The sequence below is a fragment of the Culex quinquefasciatus genome, chromosome 3 (assembly GCF_015732765.1).
Source record: "Culex quinquefasciatus strain JHB chromosome 3, VPISU_Cqui_1.0_pri_paternal, whole genome shotgun sequence".
NCBI classification, from domain to species: Eukaryota; Metazoa; Arthropoda; class Insecta; order Diptera; family Culicidae; genus Culex; species Culex quinquefasciatus.
In genome coordinates this window covers 2,119,190-2,140,638 of record NC_051863.1, presented here as the reverse complement: position 1 = coordinate 2,140,638, position 21,449 = coordinate 2,119,190, and the positions used below count along the sequence as shown (strand labels likewise).

Genomic DNA, 21,449 nt, shown 5'->3' with positions numbered 1-21,449 from the left:
CTGGATAAAAGTAGATTGCACTTCTTGAGCCAAGCTTGAAATGTTGAGCTTAAATTCCCTTAAACTGATATTTCCAACATTTTCTTCACACATCAAAGCCATTGGTTGGAAGTTTTTCTCAGATACAAGAATTTTTTAAAACAGCGGTTTTTGCAGAATGTTAGGATTAGAAGAATTTAAATTACTTTCAAATCTGCTGTCACTATTCAGAATGTAGTCCCGATTCTTCCGAGAATCGCACCTAATTTCACTCGATCTATTTTTGACCACGTGGTATATGGATGAATTTTCCGGAACCCAAAATTTTTTTCAATACTTGGATATTTTGAAAACTAATTGTTGCAAAACAACGGGGCAAATGTAAAATGCATTTCAGAAAACTTTTGTCATTCAAATGTTAATACCATGGCTTGTAATTTAATTTTCTATATTCTTTGGCCAGAGTCGAGGAACACAAACTTCAAAAAATATTTGCCACGGCCTTAATTAAAAAAAATCAATTATCATTAAAAAAAACAAAACTACTATTTAATTGAAGATTGCATGTGACGATCCAAATCGCCAAATTGAGTTGAGAACGCCATTTTGTGCAGCTTAAAATGAGACACCTTTTGACCTTCACAGATCCCCAAATTCGATTTCAAAAAAATACTTCGTGTATTGTGTCCATTCATTATATGATATTTTTTTAAACTGTAGGTGTGACAACTGTCCAAAGGGATTTGAGGTCAGAACGCGTTTGACACATGTACATGTCCGACTTTTATAAACATTTTTTCTTATAACTCGAAACTCCGGCTACCGAATTCAACCAAAATTCTGGAAAAGGCATAGAATGGTCAACCCAACAAAATGCATGATCTATTTTTTTTTTTGTTTTTTTTTTTTTCAATGTTAAAACGCGTTTTTCTCAGAACGTCAAAAAGCGACGTATGACAAGATAGCACGACTACGTCGATTTTTATTGGCGCCTTTTATGCCTTTTTTGAGTACATTTTCAATATGCTGATTTTTGTTATTTTTTGGGGATTTAGACGATTTAGATTTTCGTTAAAAAAGGAAATAAAAAAACTGACAAATTTTTTAATCACAGATAAACATACGAAAATCTCAATCAGTAATTTAACCCACCATGACAATTATAAACTAATCATAGCATTTTTATGCGCACTATTACAATTATAATGCATGATGAAAAAATAAAGAACCCTCCTTCTCTCCTCCCCCCTGTCACGTACTTTTCCTATACCTTCGACATGGGCTGTCACAAACTCCAGACGCCCTCCGTCTCCCTCCCCCTATTCATGTAATAGTAGTTTATGCAACAAGGTGCAAAAAGAGGATTTTTTCAGCACGAGTCGTACATTTATCCAACGAGGTTCACCGAGTTGGATAAATACGACAAGTCGTCGCCAATGGCCAACACCACACGAAAGGCTTAATTTCTTAATATCGTCGCCATCGTGCTAACTTGTCGTACGTGCATTTTGGGCCAGATTGAGTTAAGAACACCATTTTGTGCAGCTCACAATGCCTCACCTTTTGACCTTCACAGATCCCCAAAATTCTATTTCAATCCTGAGATATTCAACAAAAACCGAAAAAACTCCGTGCATTTTTGTCACTTTACATATGAAAGTAGTTACAATCTTGTCGTGCTATCTTGTCACTCTATGAAAATTGATGTAAGTGCGACAAAAGGCCAAAGGGATTTCAGGCCAGGAAAGTCAGGATGCGTTTGTCGCACGTACAAGCTAGACTACCGTAAACATTTGTAATTATAACTCGGGACTCCAGCAACCAACTTCAACCAAACTTCGGGACAATGCACAGAATGGTGAGCCAAACAAAACGTGTTTGTTATTGTTTACATTGCGTGCTCTCGTTTTTGAATATTCAAGGTCAAACATTAAAACGCGTTTTTCTCGGGACGTCAAAATGGCGGGTGCGACAAGATAGCACGACGACGTCGAAGTGATGAAAAAATCAAGTTTGCAACGAGTTCCATACAACGTTTTTTGCAATTCCGAAAAACACCCTTTGAACAGAATTATAAGACAAATTTCCATGCATTGATTCATTGAATCGTTTAAATAAAAAAATGTTGAAAAATATAACTTTTCCTAACAAGTGCTGAAAAGTTCAACTTTTCAGCATCCATTTCAGTGCTGAAAAGTAGTACTTTTCAGCTTCTGTTATTTCAATTCTGTTATTTTTGGTACAGAAAAGTAGGCTGTTTCGCCGTTCAAGATTGACAGGAAATGGAAGTGCTTTCACAACGGAATTACAAAAAGAAAATTTAAGAAACTTTTTTTGAGCTATTTTTATTTTGAATTGTAAGAAAGACAAAAAAAATATTAAAACTTTTTTCGTCGCAACAAATGTTTTTTAAGCTTTATGTTCCCACACTAAACAACAAAAAAGATAAAAATTTCAATAAGGCATGATTACTGTTGTCTTGCTGTCATAGTTTCCTAAAAAAAGATACTTTTGCTCCTTGATTTCTTGAGACAAAATTTGTCTTTTGAAAAATATTTGCAGCAATCTTAATTTTCAGTGCGATGAATTTACTAATGTTTATGAAATTTTTCAATCATATTTTTATCCTTATTATTTTAATATCAATTTTATTCATCAACATCAAATTTAAAGAAATTTAATTATAGGTTATTATATCCAAAAATCTTGTTTTTTGGAATATAGTATAGAAAAAAACGTTTCTTATTCTTATGTTGAATAGACAATTGCCTGTATGCTGACTTGTATGTTTTAAGTTTATTCTAGATACCGCACCGCAAAATTCAATAACCGGTTTTAAGTGCTGGATGGTTACTTGGGTAACTTATGTATTTAAAATTGGGTCAGGCCGCTTCAAAATAGGTCTGAAAAATCAGTGGCCAAAAATGATTATTACAAAAAAGCTTCTTAATTTCAATGGAATGTCAAGGGCAATCAGCTGAAATCAATTGTTGGTTGATTTATGTATCAATTGATTTTTTGAAATTTTTTAATTTTTTACCGTAAAAAAGTTTTTTTTAGTTTTGAAAATGTTATGATCAGGTACTTGAAAATCAGGTACTTAAGAACATAAAAATTTAACAAAAAAATCATGATAACTATGTATTGTATACAGATAAACGAAAGCTCCAACTTTAGTCGTAACCAATTTTCTTTATTCATCATCATGGATCCAATAAATGTAGCGTTTGTTTTTTTTTTTTTTTTTCACTTTTTATCCTAAATACATTTTGTTTTCAACAATGAAGCGTGTTTCGTCAATCACTTTGTATTGGTATTAGTATCGGCTGCTGCTGCTGGCTGATGCACTTTATTTTGTTGTGTTTGTTTTTGCCATTTAAAATCGTACCCTTTTGAAGGAGATTTACTCAACATTTTATTACAAAAAAAAATTACGAAATGATGCGGGAACAGAAGAGATCTTTTTTTTTTTGAAAACGGTTCAACAAAAGAAAATGAAAAACGAAAATTGCTTTTGTGATTAGTTACAGGTTTTTTATTAGAAAAAAAGTGTGATAAACCTAAGAAATAAAGGAAAAACTGCTTGCTTTTTTGTTTGTTTACTGTTTACAGTTGTTCGTGGAATCAACATGCAATTAGAGAATTATATAGAATTTACTCCGCGAGTTGTGAGAGCAGCTGCGATAGGATTTTTTTTTCTAACATCTTCGCCTGGCATGAGTGTGTGTGTGTGTCTGTGTGAAAAGGAAGTTTGCCTATCCAGCCTCTTCCGAAGGAAATCGCCGGCGTTCCTTGATTTTTCGCTGCCGCCGCCGCATTGTTTTCTCCGTATATTAATATAATATGCATTGTTTTTGTTTATAGTATGCGTGTGAAAGTGAGTGTGTGTGTGTGGTGTGAATGCGTGTGGATTACACAGAGTGGTGGAAACGATCAAAAACGATACTCTCTCCAACACACAACAAGCGGGTTGCTGCTTTGCTCAACGGAAGTTGTATAAGATTTATATAATTGGCGTCGTTTCCCCCTCGCGCGTTCGATCTCTGCCTACTGCTGCTGACACTCGGCCGGATTTTGGCCGTCCTTTTTCTTGCCGCCGCCACCGCGACCGCCGCGGTGCTTCTGGTTCTTGGCCGGCGGGGGCCGCTCGTCCTCCTCCTCCTCCTCTTCCTCGCCCTGGAAAGAAATTTGGATCAGTGGAAGAAGTGATCTGATTTTTATGGGATTTTTGGGGTACTTTTCAAGATCTTCAACGGGGTTCAATTTCAAGAAGTTTCGTGCAAGCCAAATCTTTCTTGAAGCTGCTAAGGGGATTCGTTAATTTTACAGGGTTGAAAATTGCAAACTCAAACGTACCTCTTCCTCCATCTCCTCCTCGTCTTCCTCTTCCTCCTCCTCCTCTTCCTCCTCGCCGTCGTCGTCCTCGTCCATCACCTCGCCGGTGTAGTACAGGATGGCCTTCGGGATGATGCGGGCGCGCAGGAAGTGTCCAATCTCAAAGTCCGACGCCAGCAGCATCTGCGTCTCCTCCGCGACGTCCTTGTCGTCCTCCTGCACCTGGGGCGGGTTGAAGAAGTTGAAGAACGAGTCGTTGGGCAGCGTCTTGGTCAGGGTGCGGATGACGCCGCGCTGTTTGTGCTTCTGCTGCTTTTTGATCGTCTTGACCGTCACGTTCTTGGACGGGTTCCACTGGATCGCGCAGCCGGTGCACTTGAAGATCTCCGGCCCCTCAAAGTTGAACGGTTCGTCCTGGTCGACGGCACACCGCATAAAGTACTGCTTCGACAGGACGGCATCCTTGAAGTAGGGATTGGGCGAAAAGTGGAACTCGAGGATGTAGCTCATCGGGTCGGTCTTGTAGACGATGTTCACGTTGGTCAAGTGGGCCAGAACCGGTTCGTCGTGCGGTTGGATCATGTCGGCCATGGTCTGAGTATTCTTGAACACCGTCAACCAGAACGCCGGAATGCCCTGCGCGTCCTTGATGATCTTCGAGTGCTGGTTCTTGTAGTTGAGGGCCATCTGCTTGAAGCGTTCCGTCACTTCGGCGTCAACCTCGTCGTCTTCGTCCTCGGACTCTTCTTTCCATTCGGCCTCACCCGCCTCCAGCTCCGACTCCCCCGTAATGACCGCTTTCCTACGGTCCACCAGCGGCTGGTACAGCTCCTGGTATTTGCACTCCAGCGCGTAAACCTCCTCGAAGAACTTGGCCTCCAGCTTGAGGTACTTTTTCTGCAGGTGCTTCAACGCGTTCACCCGGTGCTGGACATTCTCCGGCAGCGCCTTAATCACCTCCTTCATCATCATCCGGCGCGACGCCGAACTCATGTACGCCGGGTCGTCCAAAAAGTCCGGCACCTGGTCCTCTCCATCCGACGCCGACTCCACGGCCTTCGCGGCACTCTCCGTTCCAGTCATACTTCCGGCCTGTTGCTAAGGCGAACTGTCAAACAAAGAAAAAAAAACAATCAATTTCATGACCTACTGGGAAATGACGCACTTGTTCCCGAAGGAAAAAAAAACACCAATAAAAAAAATCAAGGTTATGTTCCTCCCTCAAAAACCAAAAAAAAAATCCCAGCAATCCAACATTCCTCAACAGATTGCGTGACCACCGCTTGACGACAACCCCCCAACCAAATTTGGAACCACCTTCCGGCGCACACACACGCCGAAAAAAGAAATCGCGAAAAAAAAACCGCATGTTGCGTGCCGGACAATCTCCATTTTGCGACTTACCTTTCAAGTTTTCAAAATCCGAAAACGGACGGAAACTGGGCGCTGTTGGGCGGAACCTGGAATTCGGTACACACGCACGCACGGACACTCGAGGGGAGGACACCACGTCGCACGTAGCAGGTTCCACCTCTTTTTTTTCTACTTCTTTCTTGGACAAAAGACGACCGCCGCCTGCTAGAGTAAAACCGAACGAACGAACTGAAAAATCGCGTGTGTCGTCCCGAGCGAGCACACTTCCTGAAGGAACGGCGGTGACAGTTGTTGGCCGGTGGTGGGAGCGAGAGATAGAGATGGATGGGTGACGTTTCGAAAGAGGGTTTTTTTGTCTCACTCGCGGTTTGCGAATTTAATGACCTTGGTTTTTTGCACACTCAAACCAAATTGTGCAAAATATTTTCGATTTGCACTCGAAACCTTTATGAAGCCAACTCAGCCAAATACAGTAGTTGTTCGGTAACTGGGCGTTGTTTAACTGGGCTGCTTTTTAACTGGGCGCTCGATAACTGGGCCGTAGCCCAGTTAAAAAGCAGACAAACGTCAACAAACCAAAACAAACCGAAATTACCGAGGGGTTAATGGATGCAAAAATCATGTACAATAAATAAAAAAACTTTTTTCAAACTTTTATTTAATTTCAACTCACAATTTAATAAATATTAAAAGCAAGGATTGTAAATAAATTTGAGTAAATTTTATTTTTAATATTTCATCAGGATAGTATTCAGAATCGGTGGTCCCCTCGTTATTTTTTGTTCAGCCCAGTTAACGAGCAGCATTCGGTGACTGGGCTACATTCTCAGCCCAGTTACCGAACAACTACTGTAATAAATTGCAAAATATTCCTGTTTGTGGTTGAATACGCCTGAATGCTTGCAAAAAACTTATCAATAAATTCAGTTTTCAAATATATCTTCTAGAGGTCAAAAGTCTGATTTTAATCTATCGCGGTAGATTTTCTTCAAATAAACTGTTAAAAACTGATCGCGGTAATGCTCTTTGAACCACAGTTTTTTGTGTGATCAAATTATTTAATCAGATTATTCGCTCTACAGCATTTCCTTGGCGTTCTCGATTGCGAGATTCCTACTCGCAACTCCGTGTCCAAAGGCAATCAATCAGTTGAGGCAATTGCAAACCTCTTTTTACACCTTAGCTTCCATCCACCCCGGGACTCGAACTGATGACCTTTGGATTGTGAGTCCAACTGCCTACCAGCGACTCCACCGAGACAGGACCCAGGAAGACGACTCCTGCACCTAGACTGAGCTAACAACCTAACCACTAGGTTAGACCGGGACCAACATTTACTTCCCTGTCCGACGGAAGGCGTGATCAGACAAATCTCGTCTCGAAATTTGCCACCGGGACCTTCTGGGATCAAACCCAGGCCGACTGAGTGAGAGGCAACCACACTTACCCCTACACCACGGTCCCGGCCGTGATTAATGAATTTGTTGTTTTTTAACAGTTCAATGCTAACGAATTTGGTATTTCAAGAAAAACTACCACGGGTCTACCGAAATCAGTATAACACCCCGGCTATGGTTACTAAATATGCCCTCTGACGAACTAACGTACCACCCCATACATATTTTGGAGAAAGCTCTGACCGCAAAGGGACCATCCACAAACCACGTGGACACTATTTTGGAAATCTCAACCCCCCCCCCCCCCTCCCTCGTGGACAATTGTCCATACAAAAAAAAACTTTTTGTATGGAGCGTGGACAATCCCATACCCCCAAAGTGTCCACGTGGTTTATGGATGGTCCCAAATGATCTAGCGAAGCTCAACTATATTTACATTCTGGCTCGCTAAGCTAATCCTCTCCCTCACACGTGTGAAATCAAAAACAAAAATGTCCTAAATTTTAGAATTTAATTTGAAATATTCTAAAATTAAAAAAAACTTAAATTTTAAAAATTTGAGGATTCAAAATCTCTTAATTTTAAAAATCAACAATCTAGGATTTGATTCGAAAAAAAAAATCGTTCTAGGTCCTCACCAAAATTTAAATCTGGATATCGAATCAAGATTTTTTTTTTATTAATATTGGGTACAATGTTCAAAACTGATTTTCTGAAATATCTTAGATGGCGGCAAACATGACGGCATTTAAGAAATTATGAATTGATTTCTTTATAAATATAGAAATTGAAAAAAAATATGTAAAAAAAAGAAGAATTTCAAGAATTTTAAGAATTTTAAGAATTTTAAGAATTTTAAGAATTTTAAGAATTTTAAGAATTTTAAGAATTTTAAGAATTTTAAGAATTTTAAGAATTTTAAGAATTTTAAGAATTTTAAGAATTTAAAGAATTTTAAGAATTTAAAGAATTTTAAGAAGTTTAAGAATTCTAAGAATTTTAAGAATTTTAAGAATTTTAAGAATTTTAAGAATTTTAAGAATTTTAAGAATTTTAAGAATTTTAAGAATTTTAAGAATTTTAAGAATTTTAAGAATTTTAAGAATTTTAAGAATTTTAAGAATTTTAAGAATTTTAAGAATTTTAAGAATTTTAAGAATTTTAAGAATTTTAAGAATTTTAAGAATTTTAAGAATTTTAAGGATTTTAAGAATTTTAAGAATTTTAAGAATTTTAAGAATTTTAAGAATTTTAAGAATTTTAAAATTTTAAAATTTTAAGAATTTTAAGAATTTTAAGAATTTTCAGAATTTTAAGAATTTTCAGAATTTTAAGAATTTTAAGAATTTTAAGAATTTTAAGAATTTTAAGAATTTTAATTTTAAGAATTTTAAGAATTTTAAGAATTTTAAGAATTTTAAGAATTTTAAGAATTTTAAGAATTTTAAGAATTTTAAGAATTTTAAGAATTTTAAGAATTTTAAAATTTTAAAATTTTAAGAATTTTAAAATTTTAAGAATTTTAAAATTTTAAGAATTTTAAGAATTTTAAGAATTTTAAGAATTTTAAGAATTTTAAGAATTTTAAGAATTTTAAAATTTTAAGAATTTTAAGAATTTTAAGAATTTTAAGAATTTTAAGAATTTTAAGAATTTTAAGAATTTTAAGAATTTTAAGAATTTTAAGAATTTTAAGAATTTTAAGAATTTTAAAATTTTAAGAATTTTAAAATTTTAAAATTTTAAAATTTTAAGAATTTTAAGAATTTTAAGAATTTTAAGAATTTTAAGAATTTTAAAATTTTAAGAATTTTAAGAATTTTAAAATTTTAAGAATTTTAAGAATTTTAAGAATTTTAAAATTTTAAGAATTTTAAGAATTTTAAGAATTTTAAGAATTTTAAGAATTTTAAGAATTTTAAGAATTTTAAGAATTTTAAGAATTTTAAGAATTTTAAGAATTTTAAGAATTTTAAGAATTTTAAGAATTTTAAGAATTTTAAGATGTTTTAGAATATTATGAATTTTAAGAATTTAAGGAATTTTAAAAATTTAAAGAATTTTAAGAATTTTAGGAATTTAAAGAATTTTAAGAATTTTAAGAATTTTAAAATTTTTAAAAATTTTAAGAATTTTCAAGATGTTTTAGAATATTATGAATTCTGAGAATTTTAATTTTTTTCAAAAATTGAAGAATTTTAAGAATTTAAAAATTTTAAAATTTTTAAGAATTATAAGAATTTTTAGAATTTTTGGAATTTTTGGAAGTGTCGAACACGAGGTCGAACATAACATATTTATAATTTTAGGTTTTTTTCAATTAAAAAATATTAACATCATAAAATTATATGATAATAAAATGGAAAAACTACAAAATTTTTAAGTTATCTAATAAAAAATTAAAAGCTCATAAATTTATAAAATTATGAAAAAATTTAAGCTTTAAATTTTCAAACCCATGAAAGTGGTATTATCCGTTTCTTTCAAATATACACGCCACGCTGCTTTTCAGACTGTGCCGTAGACATTGTTGCCAGTGATTTTCTGCCCTTTTGGTGCATTAAAAAAAAAATCAACAAAAACAAAGCGTGTAGTTTGAGATTTGACAGTATGCATTTGTCGAAAGTCGTCGTTACGAGGCTGGTCTGCCGCGTGTGTTTTTCGGGAATATGCGCAATAATGAAAAAAAAAATGAATTAATCCGTAGACTTCAGAGAAGTGCCATTTTGTTCTATTTGGCACTGAACGTCAGAATTGTTAACTTTTATTCAAACATCGGTCAAATAAGCCAAACTCATCGACGGATCAATTTATTGCTTATCATAATCATCATCATTATCATCAAAATAAATCAAACATTATTTATTTTAATTTTTAATTATTTTTATGTTTTAACCCAAATAAGAGCAATTCCTATTGAACGTGTTTCCAAGCCATTCCCATCCATGTCGAATTACTTTGGGCGTCTTCGTCGACCGAGACGCCGACGTCAAAAATTTATGCTTGCGTGTGTGTGCGTGTGCTTTGTACGTTTGGCGCCAAAACAAAACTGAAAAGTTGGCGGTTCTTCGCAGATGACGACCGTGTTGTTTCAGATTTTTACCAAGTATTTTCAAGTTATTTTAATTGCGTACTCATTTCCAGTTGCTGAAAAGTGTTAACAAACCTTCACGAACCCACAATGAGTGAATCCCCCGGTAAGACGACCTGAACTTGAACTTGGAGAAAGGAACATGGTTCCGATTGTTTACGTTTTTCAGGTTCGGACCAGCGCAGCAAGCGGCGCAAGATCGACAAACATGGGCGGTTCGCGGCTCTGGAGCGCCTGCGGGCAGCAAAGGCCACCGGCGTCAAGAATACCTACGAGGTGGGCGAGATCCAAAATGTGTACGACGAGGTGGACGAGAGTGAGTACGCCCGGATCATGAACGAGCGGGCGCGGGAGGATTTCGTGGACGATGACGATGGGAGCGGGTACGGGTACGTGGAGAACGGCCGCGAGGTGTTTGACGAGGACGAGGAGGCGGAGATTGAGGGGGGAAGGGGGAAGGAGAGCAAAGGTGGGAAGAAGGGTAGTAAGAAGAGGGCGCGGGAGGAGCCGGCTGTGCCGGCGGTTGGCCGGAAGTCGTTGAAGAACTACTTTAACAAGGAGCGCGAGTCGAAGGTGAAGATTGCGGACGATGACATTTTGGCGGATATTTTGGGCGAGATCAAGTCGGAGTCGACGGCGTCGGGGAGTGGCGCGGCGACGTCGACGTCGGAGAGGCGGGAGATTCGGCCGATGAAGATGGTGGTGCCGGCGCGGGCGAAGCCCGTGGACAAGGACGAGGAGATGCGCAAGTACATGGAGAACTTTAGCAAGAACATTAAGAAGCCGGAGCGCGTTGAGGAGCGGGACAGCGACGAAGAAATGCTGGATCGCGTGCTGAAGCAGAGTTCCGTTGATAATCCGAGGGCGAAGGTCGCGGCTGCGAAGGCGACGGTAGTCGCGAAGGTCAAGGAGGAGCCACCTGCGGTGCTGGTAGCGGAGGTCAAGCAGGAGATTTCCGAGGCGGATTTGTCCCATCTGGAGAATGACTTTTTGGACGACGATTTTGACCTGCCGGCGGAGCCGGAAACGCAGCCAACGCAAAAGGTTCCGATGAGTCAGGTTGGGCAGCAGCAGCAGCAGCAGGTGGCGAAGACCGACTCGGAGAAGCTGCTCAGCGGGTGGGACAACATCTGTCTGGCGGAGCTGGAGGAGGAAATGCCGGTTCCGGATGCGATGGACACAAGCATCTCGGAGGAGAGCACGGAGACGATGCGGTTCTGGTTCTGGGACGCGTGGACCGATCCGGCCAAGTGCCAGGGCGAGATTTACATCTTTGGCAAGGTGGCCACGAAGAAGCCGGGGGAGTTTCAGTCGGTTTGCGTGCACGTGCTGAACGTGGACCGGTGCATGCAGCTGTTGCCGCGGGAGAAGGAGCTGGACTCGGACGAACCGGTCACGATGTTGAGCGTGTACAATGAGTTCCGGGACGACATCAGCACCAGGTTGAAGGTTACGAACTACAAAACCAAGAAGGTGCGGAAGAACTTTGCCTATACGAGTGGAATGGCGGAGCTTGAGGTTCCGGCCGAGAGTGACTACCTGGAGGTGCGCTACAGCGCGAAGCTTCCTGCGCCGACTCTGGACCGGAAGTACCGCACGATCGCGCACATCTTCGGCACCAACACGAACATCGTCGAGCAGTTCCTGCTCGAGCGCAAAGTCAAAGGCCCCTGCTGGATGGAGATTAAAAACTTCAAGAAGAATCCGGCCCCGTCCAGTTACTGCAAGCAGGAGTTCACCGTTCCGGACATCAGCAGCATCAGCGTGGTGACGCAGGCCGCGACCACAGCACCTCCTCCACCTCTCGTAATCTGCGCCATCAACGTGCGTAGCATTCTGAACAAGGGCAACAACGAAATCGCCATGATTTCGATGCTGACCCACGATCGATTCCCGCTGAACCGCGCCGCCCCAAACCCGCCATTCACGAAGGCCTTTTGCGGCGTTGCGCGCCCTTCCGGCACCAGTTGGCCGTACGATTTCAACCCGGCCGAGAAGAAGCGCACCAAGGTGACCAAGTGCGAAAACGAGCGCACGCTGCTGAACTGGTTCCTGTCCATGTACGGGAACATCGATCCGGACCTGGTGGTTACGCACGACGCGTACGACTTCCAGCTGGACCTGATCTGCCAGCGGTTGATGGCGATGAAGATTCCGCAGTGGGCGCGGGTCAGCCGGCTGAAGATGAAGACGCCGTCGACGAGGCGCGTTGATGACTTCTTCGTTGGGCGGTTGATCTGCGACGTGAAGACCTCGGCCGAGGAGTTGATCAAGTCGCGTAGTTACGATCTGAACACGCTCTGCGCGGAGGTGCTGAAGGTCCAGGACGGCGAGCGGAAGGACGTGCTGCTGGAGGACATTCCGGCGATGTTTGAAAAGTCCGCGGAACTCGGCCAGTTGATCGACCTCACGATGCAGGACAATTTCTACACGATGCGGCTGTTGTGCGAGATGAACGTGCTTCCGTTGGCACTGCAGATCACGCAGATTGCCGGAAACCTGATGAACCGGACGCTGCACGGAGGTCGCGCTGAGCGGAACGAGTTCCTGCTGCTGCACGCGTTCAACGAGAAGGACTACATCCTGCCGGACAAGGTGCAGACCAAGATGGGCGCAACGCAGGAAGCCGGCGAACCGGCGGAACGTCGCAAGCCCAAGAGCAAGGCCGCGTACTCCGGAGGTCTCGTGCTCGATCCGATCAAGGGCTTCTACGACAAGTTCATCCTGTTGATGGACTTCAACTCGCTGTACCCGAGCATCATCCAGGAGTACAACATCTGCTTCACGACGGTTCCACCGCCGCCCCCCGGCGAAGAAACCCCAACCATCCTCCAAACCGAAGAAATGGGCATTCTGCCGAGGCAGGTTCGCAAGCTGGTCGAAAGTCGCCGAGCCGTCAAGCAACTCATGAAGGCCCCCGGCCTCGAACCCGAACAGATGATGCAGTACAACATCCGCCAGATGGCCCTCAAACTAACCGCCAACTCCCTTTACGGTTGCCTCGGCTACACCCGCTCCCGCTTCTACGCCCAGCACATGGCCGCACTCATCACTCAGAAAGGTCGCGAAATCCTCATGAACACCAAGAGCATCGTCGAGAAGATGGACTACCAAGTCATCTACGGCGACACGGACAGCATCATGATCAACACCAACATCGTCGACTACGACCAGGTCTTCAAAATCGGCGCCAGCATCAAACAGTTCGTCAACCGAACCTACAAGTGCCTCGAACTCGACGTCGACGGCATCTACAAGTACCTCCTCCTCCTGAAAAAGAAAAAATACGCCGCCGTCTCCATCTCCAAATCCGGAAACAAGTTCAAATGCACCCAAGAACTCAAAGGTCTCGACATCGTCCGTCGTGACTGGTCCAAACTGGCCGTCATCGCCGGCAACTTTGTCCTCGCCGAAATCCTCTCCGACAAACCCATGGACGAACGCATCGAAAACATCCACGCCAAGCTCGAAAAGCTCAAAACCGACCTCCTCACCGGCGCAACCTACCCGTCCCTCCTCGACATCACCAAACAGCTAACCCGCGCCCTCAACGAGTACTCCGACTCCTCCCAGCTTCCCCACGTCACCGTCGCCATGCGCATGAACAAAACCCGCAACCGGAACTTCAAACGCGGCGACATGGTCGGCTACATCATCTGCGACGACGGAACGTCCTCCCCGGCCATGAAGCGCGCCTACCACATCGACGAACTCAAAGACCCCGCCAACAAGGACAAACTCAAACCGGACGTCGACTACTACCTCGCCCAGCAGGTCTTCCCCGTCGTGTTCCGCATCTGCGAACCCCTCGAGGGAACCGACGCCTGCCGACTCGCGCTCGCCCTCGGCCTCGACCCCAAAAAGTTCCAAGCCCTGGGCGCAACCTCCCGCGACGGTAACGACCACGCCGAGGGCGAAGCCGTCCAGAAAACGATCGCGCAAAAGTACCGGATGTGTCACCGGTTCGAGTTCAAGTGTGTCGCGTGTGGGAGCAACAACCCCGTTGCGGCTGGATTCCGCAAGGACGGGGGCAAGCAAAAGAGCGTGTTTGAGCGGTGCGCGAACGAAAAGTGTGACGTGCGGCCGCTGCACTACCTGCCGGCGATCAAGAATCAGCTTACGCTGGCCATCCGCGGGGACATTAAGCGGTTCTACGAGCGGTGGATGGTTTGTGACAATCCGATTTGTAGCGTCAACACGAGGCTGTCGTCGCAGGTAACTTGATTGGGGAAAGTCTGGGCTAGAGAAATTCAATGAATTTTTCGAGCGTCCCTCTAAGAATCTAGTTTTAAATATAAAAATTATGGGAGTTAAAAAATTTAGCAATTGAATGCTGGAAAAAATGCCCGTCTTAAATTTCTAACAATTCAGTTTTTATTTATTCAATTGGTTTATTTTATTTCTTTCTTTTTTTTGCATTTTGGGGTGAATTGTTTTTCGGAATTTGAAATTTTAAGAATTATGGAAATTTAAAATTAAAAAGGAATTTTAGAAATCTCAAAACTTTAGTATTTTAAAACTTTGAAATATTTGAAAATTTAAGAAATTTTTGAATTTTTGAAATTTTAAAATTTTATAACTTTTAGATTTTTTTTAAATTTTAGAATTTTAACGTTTTAGAAATTTTTGAATTTTAGAATTTAAGGATGTCTAAATTTTAGAATTTTAAATTTATAGTTTTAAAATTCTAGATTTTTAAAATATGTATTTTTTTAATTTTTTTTGAATTTAAGTTTTTAAGAATTAGAAAATTTATCAATTTTTAAAAACTTTGGAATTTTAAAATTTTAGAATTGGAATTTTAACATTCTTAAATTTTAGGATTTTTTGAATTTTCAAATTAAAAAAAAGCAAAGCAATCTACTTAAATGACCCCCGAGTCTTTTGTGGTCTCTGTTGCAAGTTTCTGCTTATTTCTAGGCGTCCGAAGGTTATGTGTGGTGAGTTTTACTTCCCCATCCGATAGAAGGCCAGGAGGATAAGGTAAATTTCAAAACTTTAGAATTTTTCAAATTTTACAGCTTTAAAATTTTAAAATCTTAAAGTTAAAATTTTTTAGAATGTTCAATTTAAAATCCTCAAAATAAAAAGTTAAATTTAAAATTTTAGAATTCTAGGATTTTTAAATAAATTTAATATTTTTTTAAATTTTAAGATAACATAATATTACAATAAGAATTTTAAAACCAGAATTTTAAAATTCTACAACTTTAGAATTGTAAAAACTTTTGAATCTAAAAACTTTGAAATTTTAGAATTTGAATTTTATAAATTTTAGAATTTCTGAATTTTAGAATGCAAGATTCAAAGTTTTAGAATTTCAGATTTTTTTAGTTTGTGAATTTAAAATTTTTAGAAACCTTACAAAATTTAAAATTTGTTGAGCTTTAAAATTTGAAAATTTTTGAATTTTAAAATATTAAAATTAAAATTTTAAAACTATTAAATTTAAAGATTTTTTGAACTATCAAAATTGTAAAACTTTAGATTTTTTTTGAATCCTTAAAGTTTTGAAAACTTGAAAAATTTCAAATTATAAAATCTTGAAGTTTAAAAATTTTAGAATTCAAGAATTTTCGAAATTTCAGAATTTAATTTTTGAATAATCTTTATTTTTTTTTAATTTTAGAATTAGAATTTTATAATAAGAATTTTAATAATTAGAATGTTAGAATCAGAATTTTAAAATTCTACAATTTTAGAATTCTAAAAACTTTTGAATTTGAAAACTTTAAAATTTTAGAATGTGAATTTTTGAAATTTTCGAATTTTTGAATTTTAGGATGAATTTGATTTTTGAATTTTTTAAATTAGAATTTTATAGAAATTTAAAAAAAAATGAATTTTAGAATTTTAGAAGTTAAGTATTTTAGAATTTTAAAATTTTTAATTTTAAAAACTTCAGAATTTTAGAATTCCCTGGGCTTTGTCATAATGAGTGTCATAGGTTCGATGCTTGTTTGGCAAAGAGTATGATTTGATTCGATGTGGAATTAAAATCGAAGTGTTCAGTATATTGCTGAAGCTTCCATTTTTACACATGGACACCACTTCATGCTGCGAGAACCCACTTTGGCGCAGTCTCAGGGCTTAATCGATGGCCGGTAAGCTGTCATCGAGACAAGGAGGTTCTCTGATAGTGAAAATATCACATTTGTACAATGAACCGCTACATATGTGATTTTTCCCTATCTTAATGTGGGTGTCAGGTTAGGATGCGGGTTTACAAAAATAGTGTTTGTAGAATTTAGGACTTTAACTATAAATATCAACTTTTATACTTTGCCTTTAGTTATTTAGGGACAAAATTAGTAACAGTGAATTTAGTAATTCTATCAGAATCGGTGATTTTCATTCAAGTAGCATAAAAACCATTCTGATTTGTCAAAATTTCCATAGAGTCTCGATCAATCAATAGTGAAATGATATCGGACTAAATTCGTTGATCTGTTGAACTAACGGTTGTCGGATTATGATTGTATCGACCATTGTTGCGAATCGAGGATCTACTGGAATTCTGACGAACAAATGGTCGTCTCTTTTTCAATTCACGACTTGTAAAATATCAACTGTTATTTTTTTTTTTTTAAAAGAAGCCAGACAGGTTTTAAAAGAAACGTTTTTTTTATTAATAATTAAAATGTCGGGGAATTAAGATAAGAGTAGCTTTCGGATAGGTTGCTTTAAATCTTGTATTCAATTCAAGTTAGGTAGTTATCCGCAAATGAATATTTGGACTTATATGAATAATTGAACATTTTGGACTTATAAATAACACACAACTGTGCATTTATTCTAGAGTCAGATCCATACAGCGTCAGTGTTTATTTGGTCGAAGTGTACTAATTCATTGGCAGATCTGATTCTAGTTGTAATGTACGACAAGACTACTGACGGACGTGACAGGACGAGGGCCCAGTTTAGAGGTTTCGACATCAACGATGTGCGACTGGATCACCCTCCCAAAAAAAAAAAATAAATAAATAAATTGGATGGATTTTTAGAATCCTCAAAACCTTAGTATTTTAAAACTTTGATATATTTTTTAGAAATTTAACAATATTTAGATTTTTTGAATTTAATTATTTTAAAATTAGAAAATTTATGAATTTTTAAAATCTTTGGAATTTTAGAATTTAAATTTTAACAATCTTAAATTTTAGGACTTTTTGAATTTTTAAATAAAAAAAAGCAAGGCAATCCACTTTAATGACCCCCGGATCTTTTGTGGTCTCTGTTGCAAGTTTCTGCTCACCCAAAACCTCTTTTACGCAAATGTACCGACGTTTTACTTCCCCATCCGATAGAAGGCCAGGAGGATAAGGCAAATTTCAAAACTTTAGAATTTTAAAATTTTACAACCTTAAAATTTTAAAATCTTGAAGTTAAAAAATTTAGAATGTTTAATTTAAAATTTTAGAATTAAAATTTTAAAACTATTAAATTTAAAGATTTTTTGAACTATCAAAATTGTAAAACTTTAGATTTTTTTTTGAATCCTTAAAGTTTTAAAATCTTGAAAAAATTCAAATTATAAAATCTTAAAGTTCAGAAATTTAGAATGTATGATTTAAAATTTGGGTCTCGTGGCGCAGGGGTAGCGGCTTCGGCTGCCGATCCCGATGATGCTATGAGACGCGGGTTCGATTCCCGCCTTATCCACTGAGCTTCTATCGGATGGTGAAGTAAAACGTCGGTCCCGGTTTCTCCTGTCTCGTCAGAGGCGCTGGAGCAGAAATCCCACGTTAGAGGAAGGCCATGCCCCGGGGGGCGTAGTGCCAATAGTTTCGATTTAAAATTTTAGAATTCAAGAATTTTCGAAATTTCAGAATTTAATTTTTGAAGAATCTTTATTTTTTTTTTAATTTTAGAATTAGAATTTTAGAATAAGAATTTTAGAATAAGAATTTTAGAATTATAATTTTAGAATTAGATTTTTAGAATTAGAATTATAGAATTAGAATTTTTGAATAATTAGAATTTTAGAATTAGAACTTTAGAAATCGAATTTTAGAATTAGAATGTTAGAATCAGAATTTTAAAATTCTACGATTTTTGAATTCTAAAAACTTTTGAATTTGAAAACTTTTAAATTTTAGAATGTGAATTTTTGAAATTTTCGAATTTGTGAATTTCAGGATGAATTTTATTTTTGAATTTCTTAAATTTGAATTTTATAGAAATTTTAAAAAATTTTGAATTTTAAAAGTTAAGTATTTTAGAATTTTAAAATTTTTAATTTTAAAAACTTCAGAATTTTGGAATCAGAATTTTAGAATTCTAAAATTTGAGGATTTTTTGAATTTTTAAAATTTCAAATTTCAGATTTTTTTAGAATCTTACAACTTTAAGTTTTTAAAATAAAAATAAATAAGATATTAAAGTTTAATTTTGTTTAGAATGTTCGATTTAGAATGTTAGAATTCTAGAATTTTTGAAATTTTAGAATTTATTTTTTGTAGAATTTTAAAAATATTTGAATTTTAGGATATTTAAATTTTAGAACCAGAATTTTAAAATTATACAATTTTAGAATTCTAAAGGCTTTTCAATTTGAAATCTTAAAAATTTTAGAATGTGAATTTATGAATTCTGAAATTTTAGAATTTCTTGAATTTTAAATCGCAAAATTTTAGAGTTTTAAAATTTTAAAATTGAAATCAAAATTAATTTAAAAATTCTAAAATTGTAAAATTTTTGAATTTTACAGTTTTTGAAAAAAACGAAATTATTGACACTACGCCCCCCGGGGCATGGCCTTCCTCTAACGTGGGATTTCTGCTCCAGCGCCTCTGACGAGACAGGAGAAACCGGGACCGACGTTTTACTTCACCATCCGATAGAAGCTCAGTGGATAAGGCGGGAATCGAACCCGCGTCTCATAGCATCATCGGGATTGGCAGCCGAAGCCGCTACCCCTGCGCCACGAGACCCACCAGTTTTTGATTTATAATTTTTAAATTCTAGGATTTTGGAATTTTTGAAATTTGAAAATTTAATTGTGTTAGAAATTTTATTTTTTGAAATTTGAGAATTTTAGGATGAATTCAAAAATTTTTGATTTAGAGTATTAGAATTCTAGAATTTGAAATTTTTTAATTTCAGAATTTAACATTTTCAGAAATATTAAAATTTATATTAATTTTGAATTTTGAAATTCGAGATGTCTCAATTTCAGAACCGTCAGACTTTTAGAAGTTTTGAATCATTGCAAACATTCTAAAACTTTTAAATTATAGATTTTTTTAATTTTAAAAAATTTGGTCACATTTTAGAATTGTAATAGTTTAGAATTTCAGAATTTTATACCTTAAAAATTTTAAAATGCAATACTTTTGAACAATTTTGAATTTTTTTTAGGACTAAGAATTTTATGATTTTTAAAAATAAATATGTATACATTGTATATGGTAAAACAAATGTTGGAAATTTGCTTGTTTGATTTATTGATTAATGAATTTTAGAAGAAGAGTGTATGCAACAATTTCTCAACCTTCCAGGTTGCCACCAAGAACAACCCCAACTGTTTGCACTGCCTCAAGGGACTGCTCGTCCAACAGTACTCAGAGACCGATCTGTACCTGCAGCTGAACTATTACAACTACATCTTTGACCTGAGCCACTACAGCAGCAAATGTAAGCAATTTCTGCATTCAAAAAAAAAATTAAACAACTTAAATTTCCCCCATTATTTCTCAGTCACCCGCACGCTCCCCCTGGACATCCGCGAGGCACACGACAAGCTGCGGGAAATGGTCCGCCAGTTCCTGGTCCAGTCCAAGTACGCCACCGTCCGGATGTCCACCCTGTACATGAACTACGCGATCAACGATGCCACCGGCCAGAAGGTGAACGCCGTGAAGGCATTTGCGGAAGTGGCCACCACCAAGGTCGGTGGAGGAGAGGCCAAGGTGAAGAGGGAAGGTAAAATGGGAGCGCCGCCAGCGACCAAGAAGAGGCACTTTCCCTTTGGGAAGTTTCTGAACCGCAAGTAGATTTGTTGGGTTGTTTTGTTGTGTACGCCTTTTTTTATATATTTGCAATGAAAAGGTTTAGCTGTATGAAATGGTTTTGCATGTTTTTTAATCCGAAAGATTTCCCCGTTAACAAGATTTTCAAAACTGAATAACTGAAATATGAAATATTTCAGGTAAGTGGATCACCCTATTTTTGAAGCTGAATAATACTATTTCCGTGTTCAAAAATTTTAGATAGGTTTTATAAACATATGAAAGGCAATTCAGTTTTAAATTGTAATGAATAAATCATTCTTTTTAATTTTCAATTTTCGCGCCAACTGAGCTTAATTAGAAATGCTGCTCTAACCTTTTCTGTAAAATTCTTGGCGCTGATCGAATTTCCTTTTCAGGGGGTGATTCATGAATTTTCTCCGTTTTCATCTTTCGTGCATTTTTTTTTTCGACGGTGGAATCCAAGATACTATGGGTACAAACGGATTATTATCGGAGGTTGACTTTTTGTTTTGACAGAAAATTTTATTTAAAAAAAAAATATTTTATTATTATTTTTTACTACAGAGTGGATTCGTTTATTCGAAGGATCGCTTATTTGAACGTATTCGAATTAAAAATCACTCAACCGTCAAAACCAGTTGATGTTGACGTTTCAACCCCATTGTTCGGCAATTTCCAAACACGTGGTTTCAAGCTTTTGACACCATATGAAAGCCAATAGAGCTTTATGACGTTTCGCGTACACACACTAGCGCACCATTTGATTTTGCTGTCCGGACAAAATTTAACCTCAATCTTTTTCGTGTACGTACACGCAATACATGCGCACGTAGATTACTCTATAGTTTATAGGATCTTTTCAAATAAAACTCTAGATTTGGATTCGCTCATTCGTAATAGCGTTATCTACGTGCGCATGTGATGCGTTCAGTAAAATAAAAAATAATTATTGAAGGAAATGCTTTTGTAATTTATGTTTTACAACGTCATAATTTTGCTTAGAAAAATCCGGACGATGATTTTCATGCAATGTCAACGACACATTCTGCCGTAGCGTTACAACGGTTTGACGACATTTTTACAGATTCTGAAAGTACGTTAATTGGGTACTAAAGCCCTATGTCAATTTTTATGTACAACGGCAGAAAACACGATTAAAAACCATTTCTGATCACTTTTTATTCATTTTAACACTTGAAGTACCAACGGGGTCAAAACTTACGCTAAGCACCAAGGGGGTCAAAAAAGTTGTAAATGCAACTTCAACCGGGTGTATCTTGGCAAAAACTCAACCGATTT

At 37.6% G+C, this 21,449-nt stretch overlaps 2 protein-coding genes across 3 annotated transcripts; one reads left to right on the top strand and one right to left on the bottom strand.

Annotated features, from left to right (window-relative positions):
• Window positions 1–3,487: 3,487 nt before the first annotated feature.
• Window positions 3,488–5,971, bottom strand: LOC6048800 (nucleosome assembly protein 1-like 4). The gene is made up of 3 exons (XM_001865632.2): window positions 5,719–5,971; window positions 4,336–5,422; window positions 3,488–4,155 (listed from the first exon to the last, which is right to left on the bottom strand). The coding sequence occupies exons 2-3, from the start codon at window positions 5,395–5,397 to the stop codon at window positions 4,027–4,029; spliced, it is 1,191 nt and encodes a 396-aa protein (XP_001865667.2). The 5' UTR covers window positions 5,398–5,422; window positions 5,719–5,971; the 3' UTR covers window positions 3,488–4,026.
• A 4,139-nt stretch (window positions 5,972–10,110) lies between these two features.
• LOC6048802 (DNA polymerase alpha catalytic subunit) lies at window positions 10,111–20,242 on the top strand. 2 transcript variants are annotated; one of them, XM_038262689.1, is made up of 5 exons: window positions 10,126–10,170; window positions 10,230–10,282; window positions 10,346–14,391; window positions 19,677–19,812; window positions 19,876–20,242. In XM_038262689.1, the coding sequence occupies exons 2-5, from the start codon at window positions 10,267–10,269 to the stop codon at window positions 20,169–20,171; spliced, it is 4,494 nt and encodes a 1,497-aa protein (XP_038118617.1). In that variant the 5' UTR covers window positions 10,126–10,170; window positions 10,230–10,266; the 3' UTR covers window positions 20,172–20,242. The 2 variants fall into 2 exon arrangements, with proteins under 2 accessions (XP_038118616.1, XP_038118617.1); XM_038262688.1 differs by having other exon boundaries at window positions 10,111–10,282.
• Window positions 20,243–21,449: the final 1,207 nt, after the last annotated feature.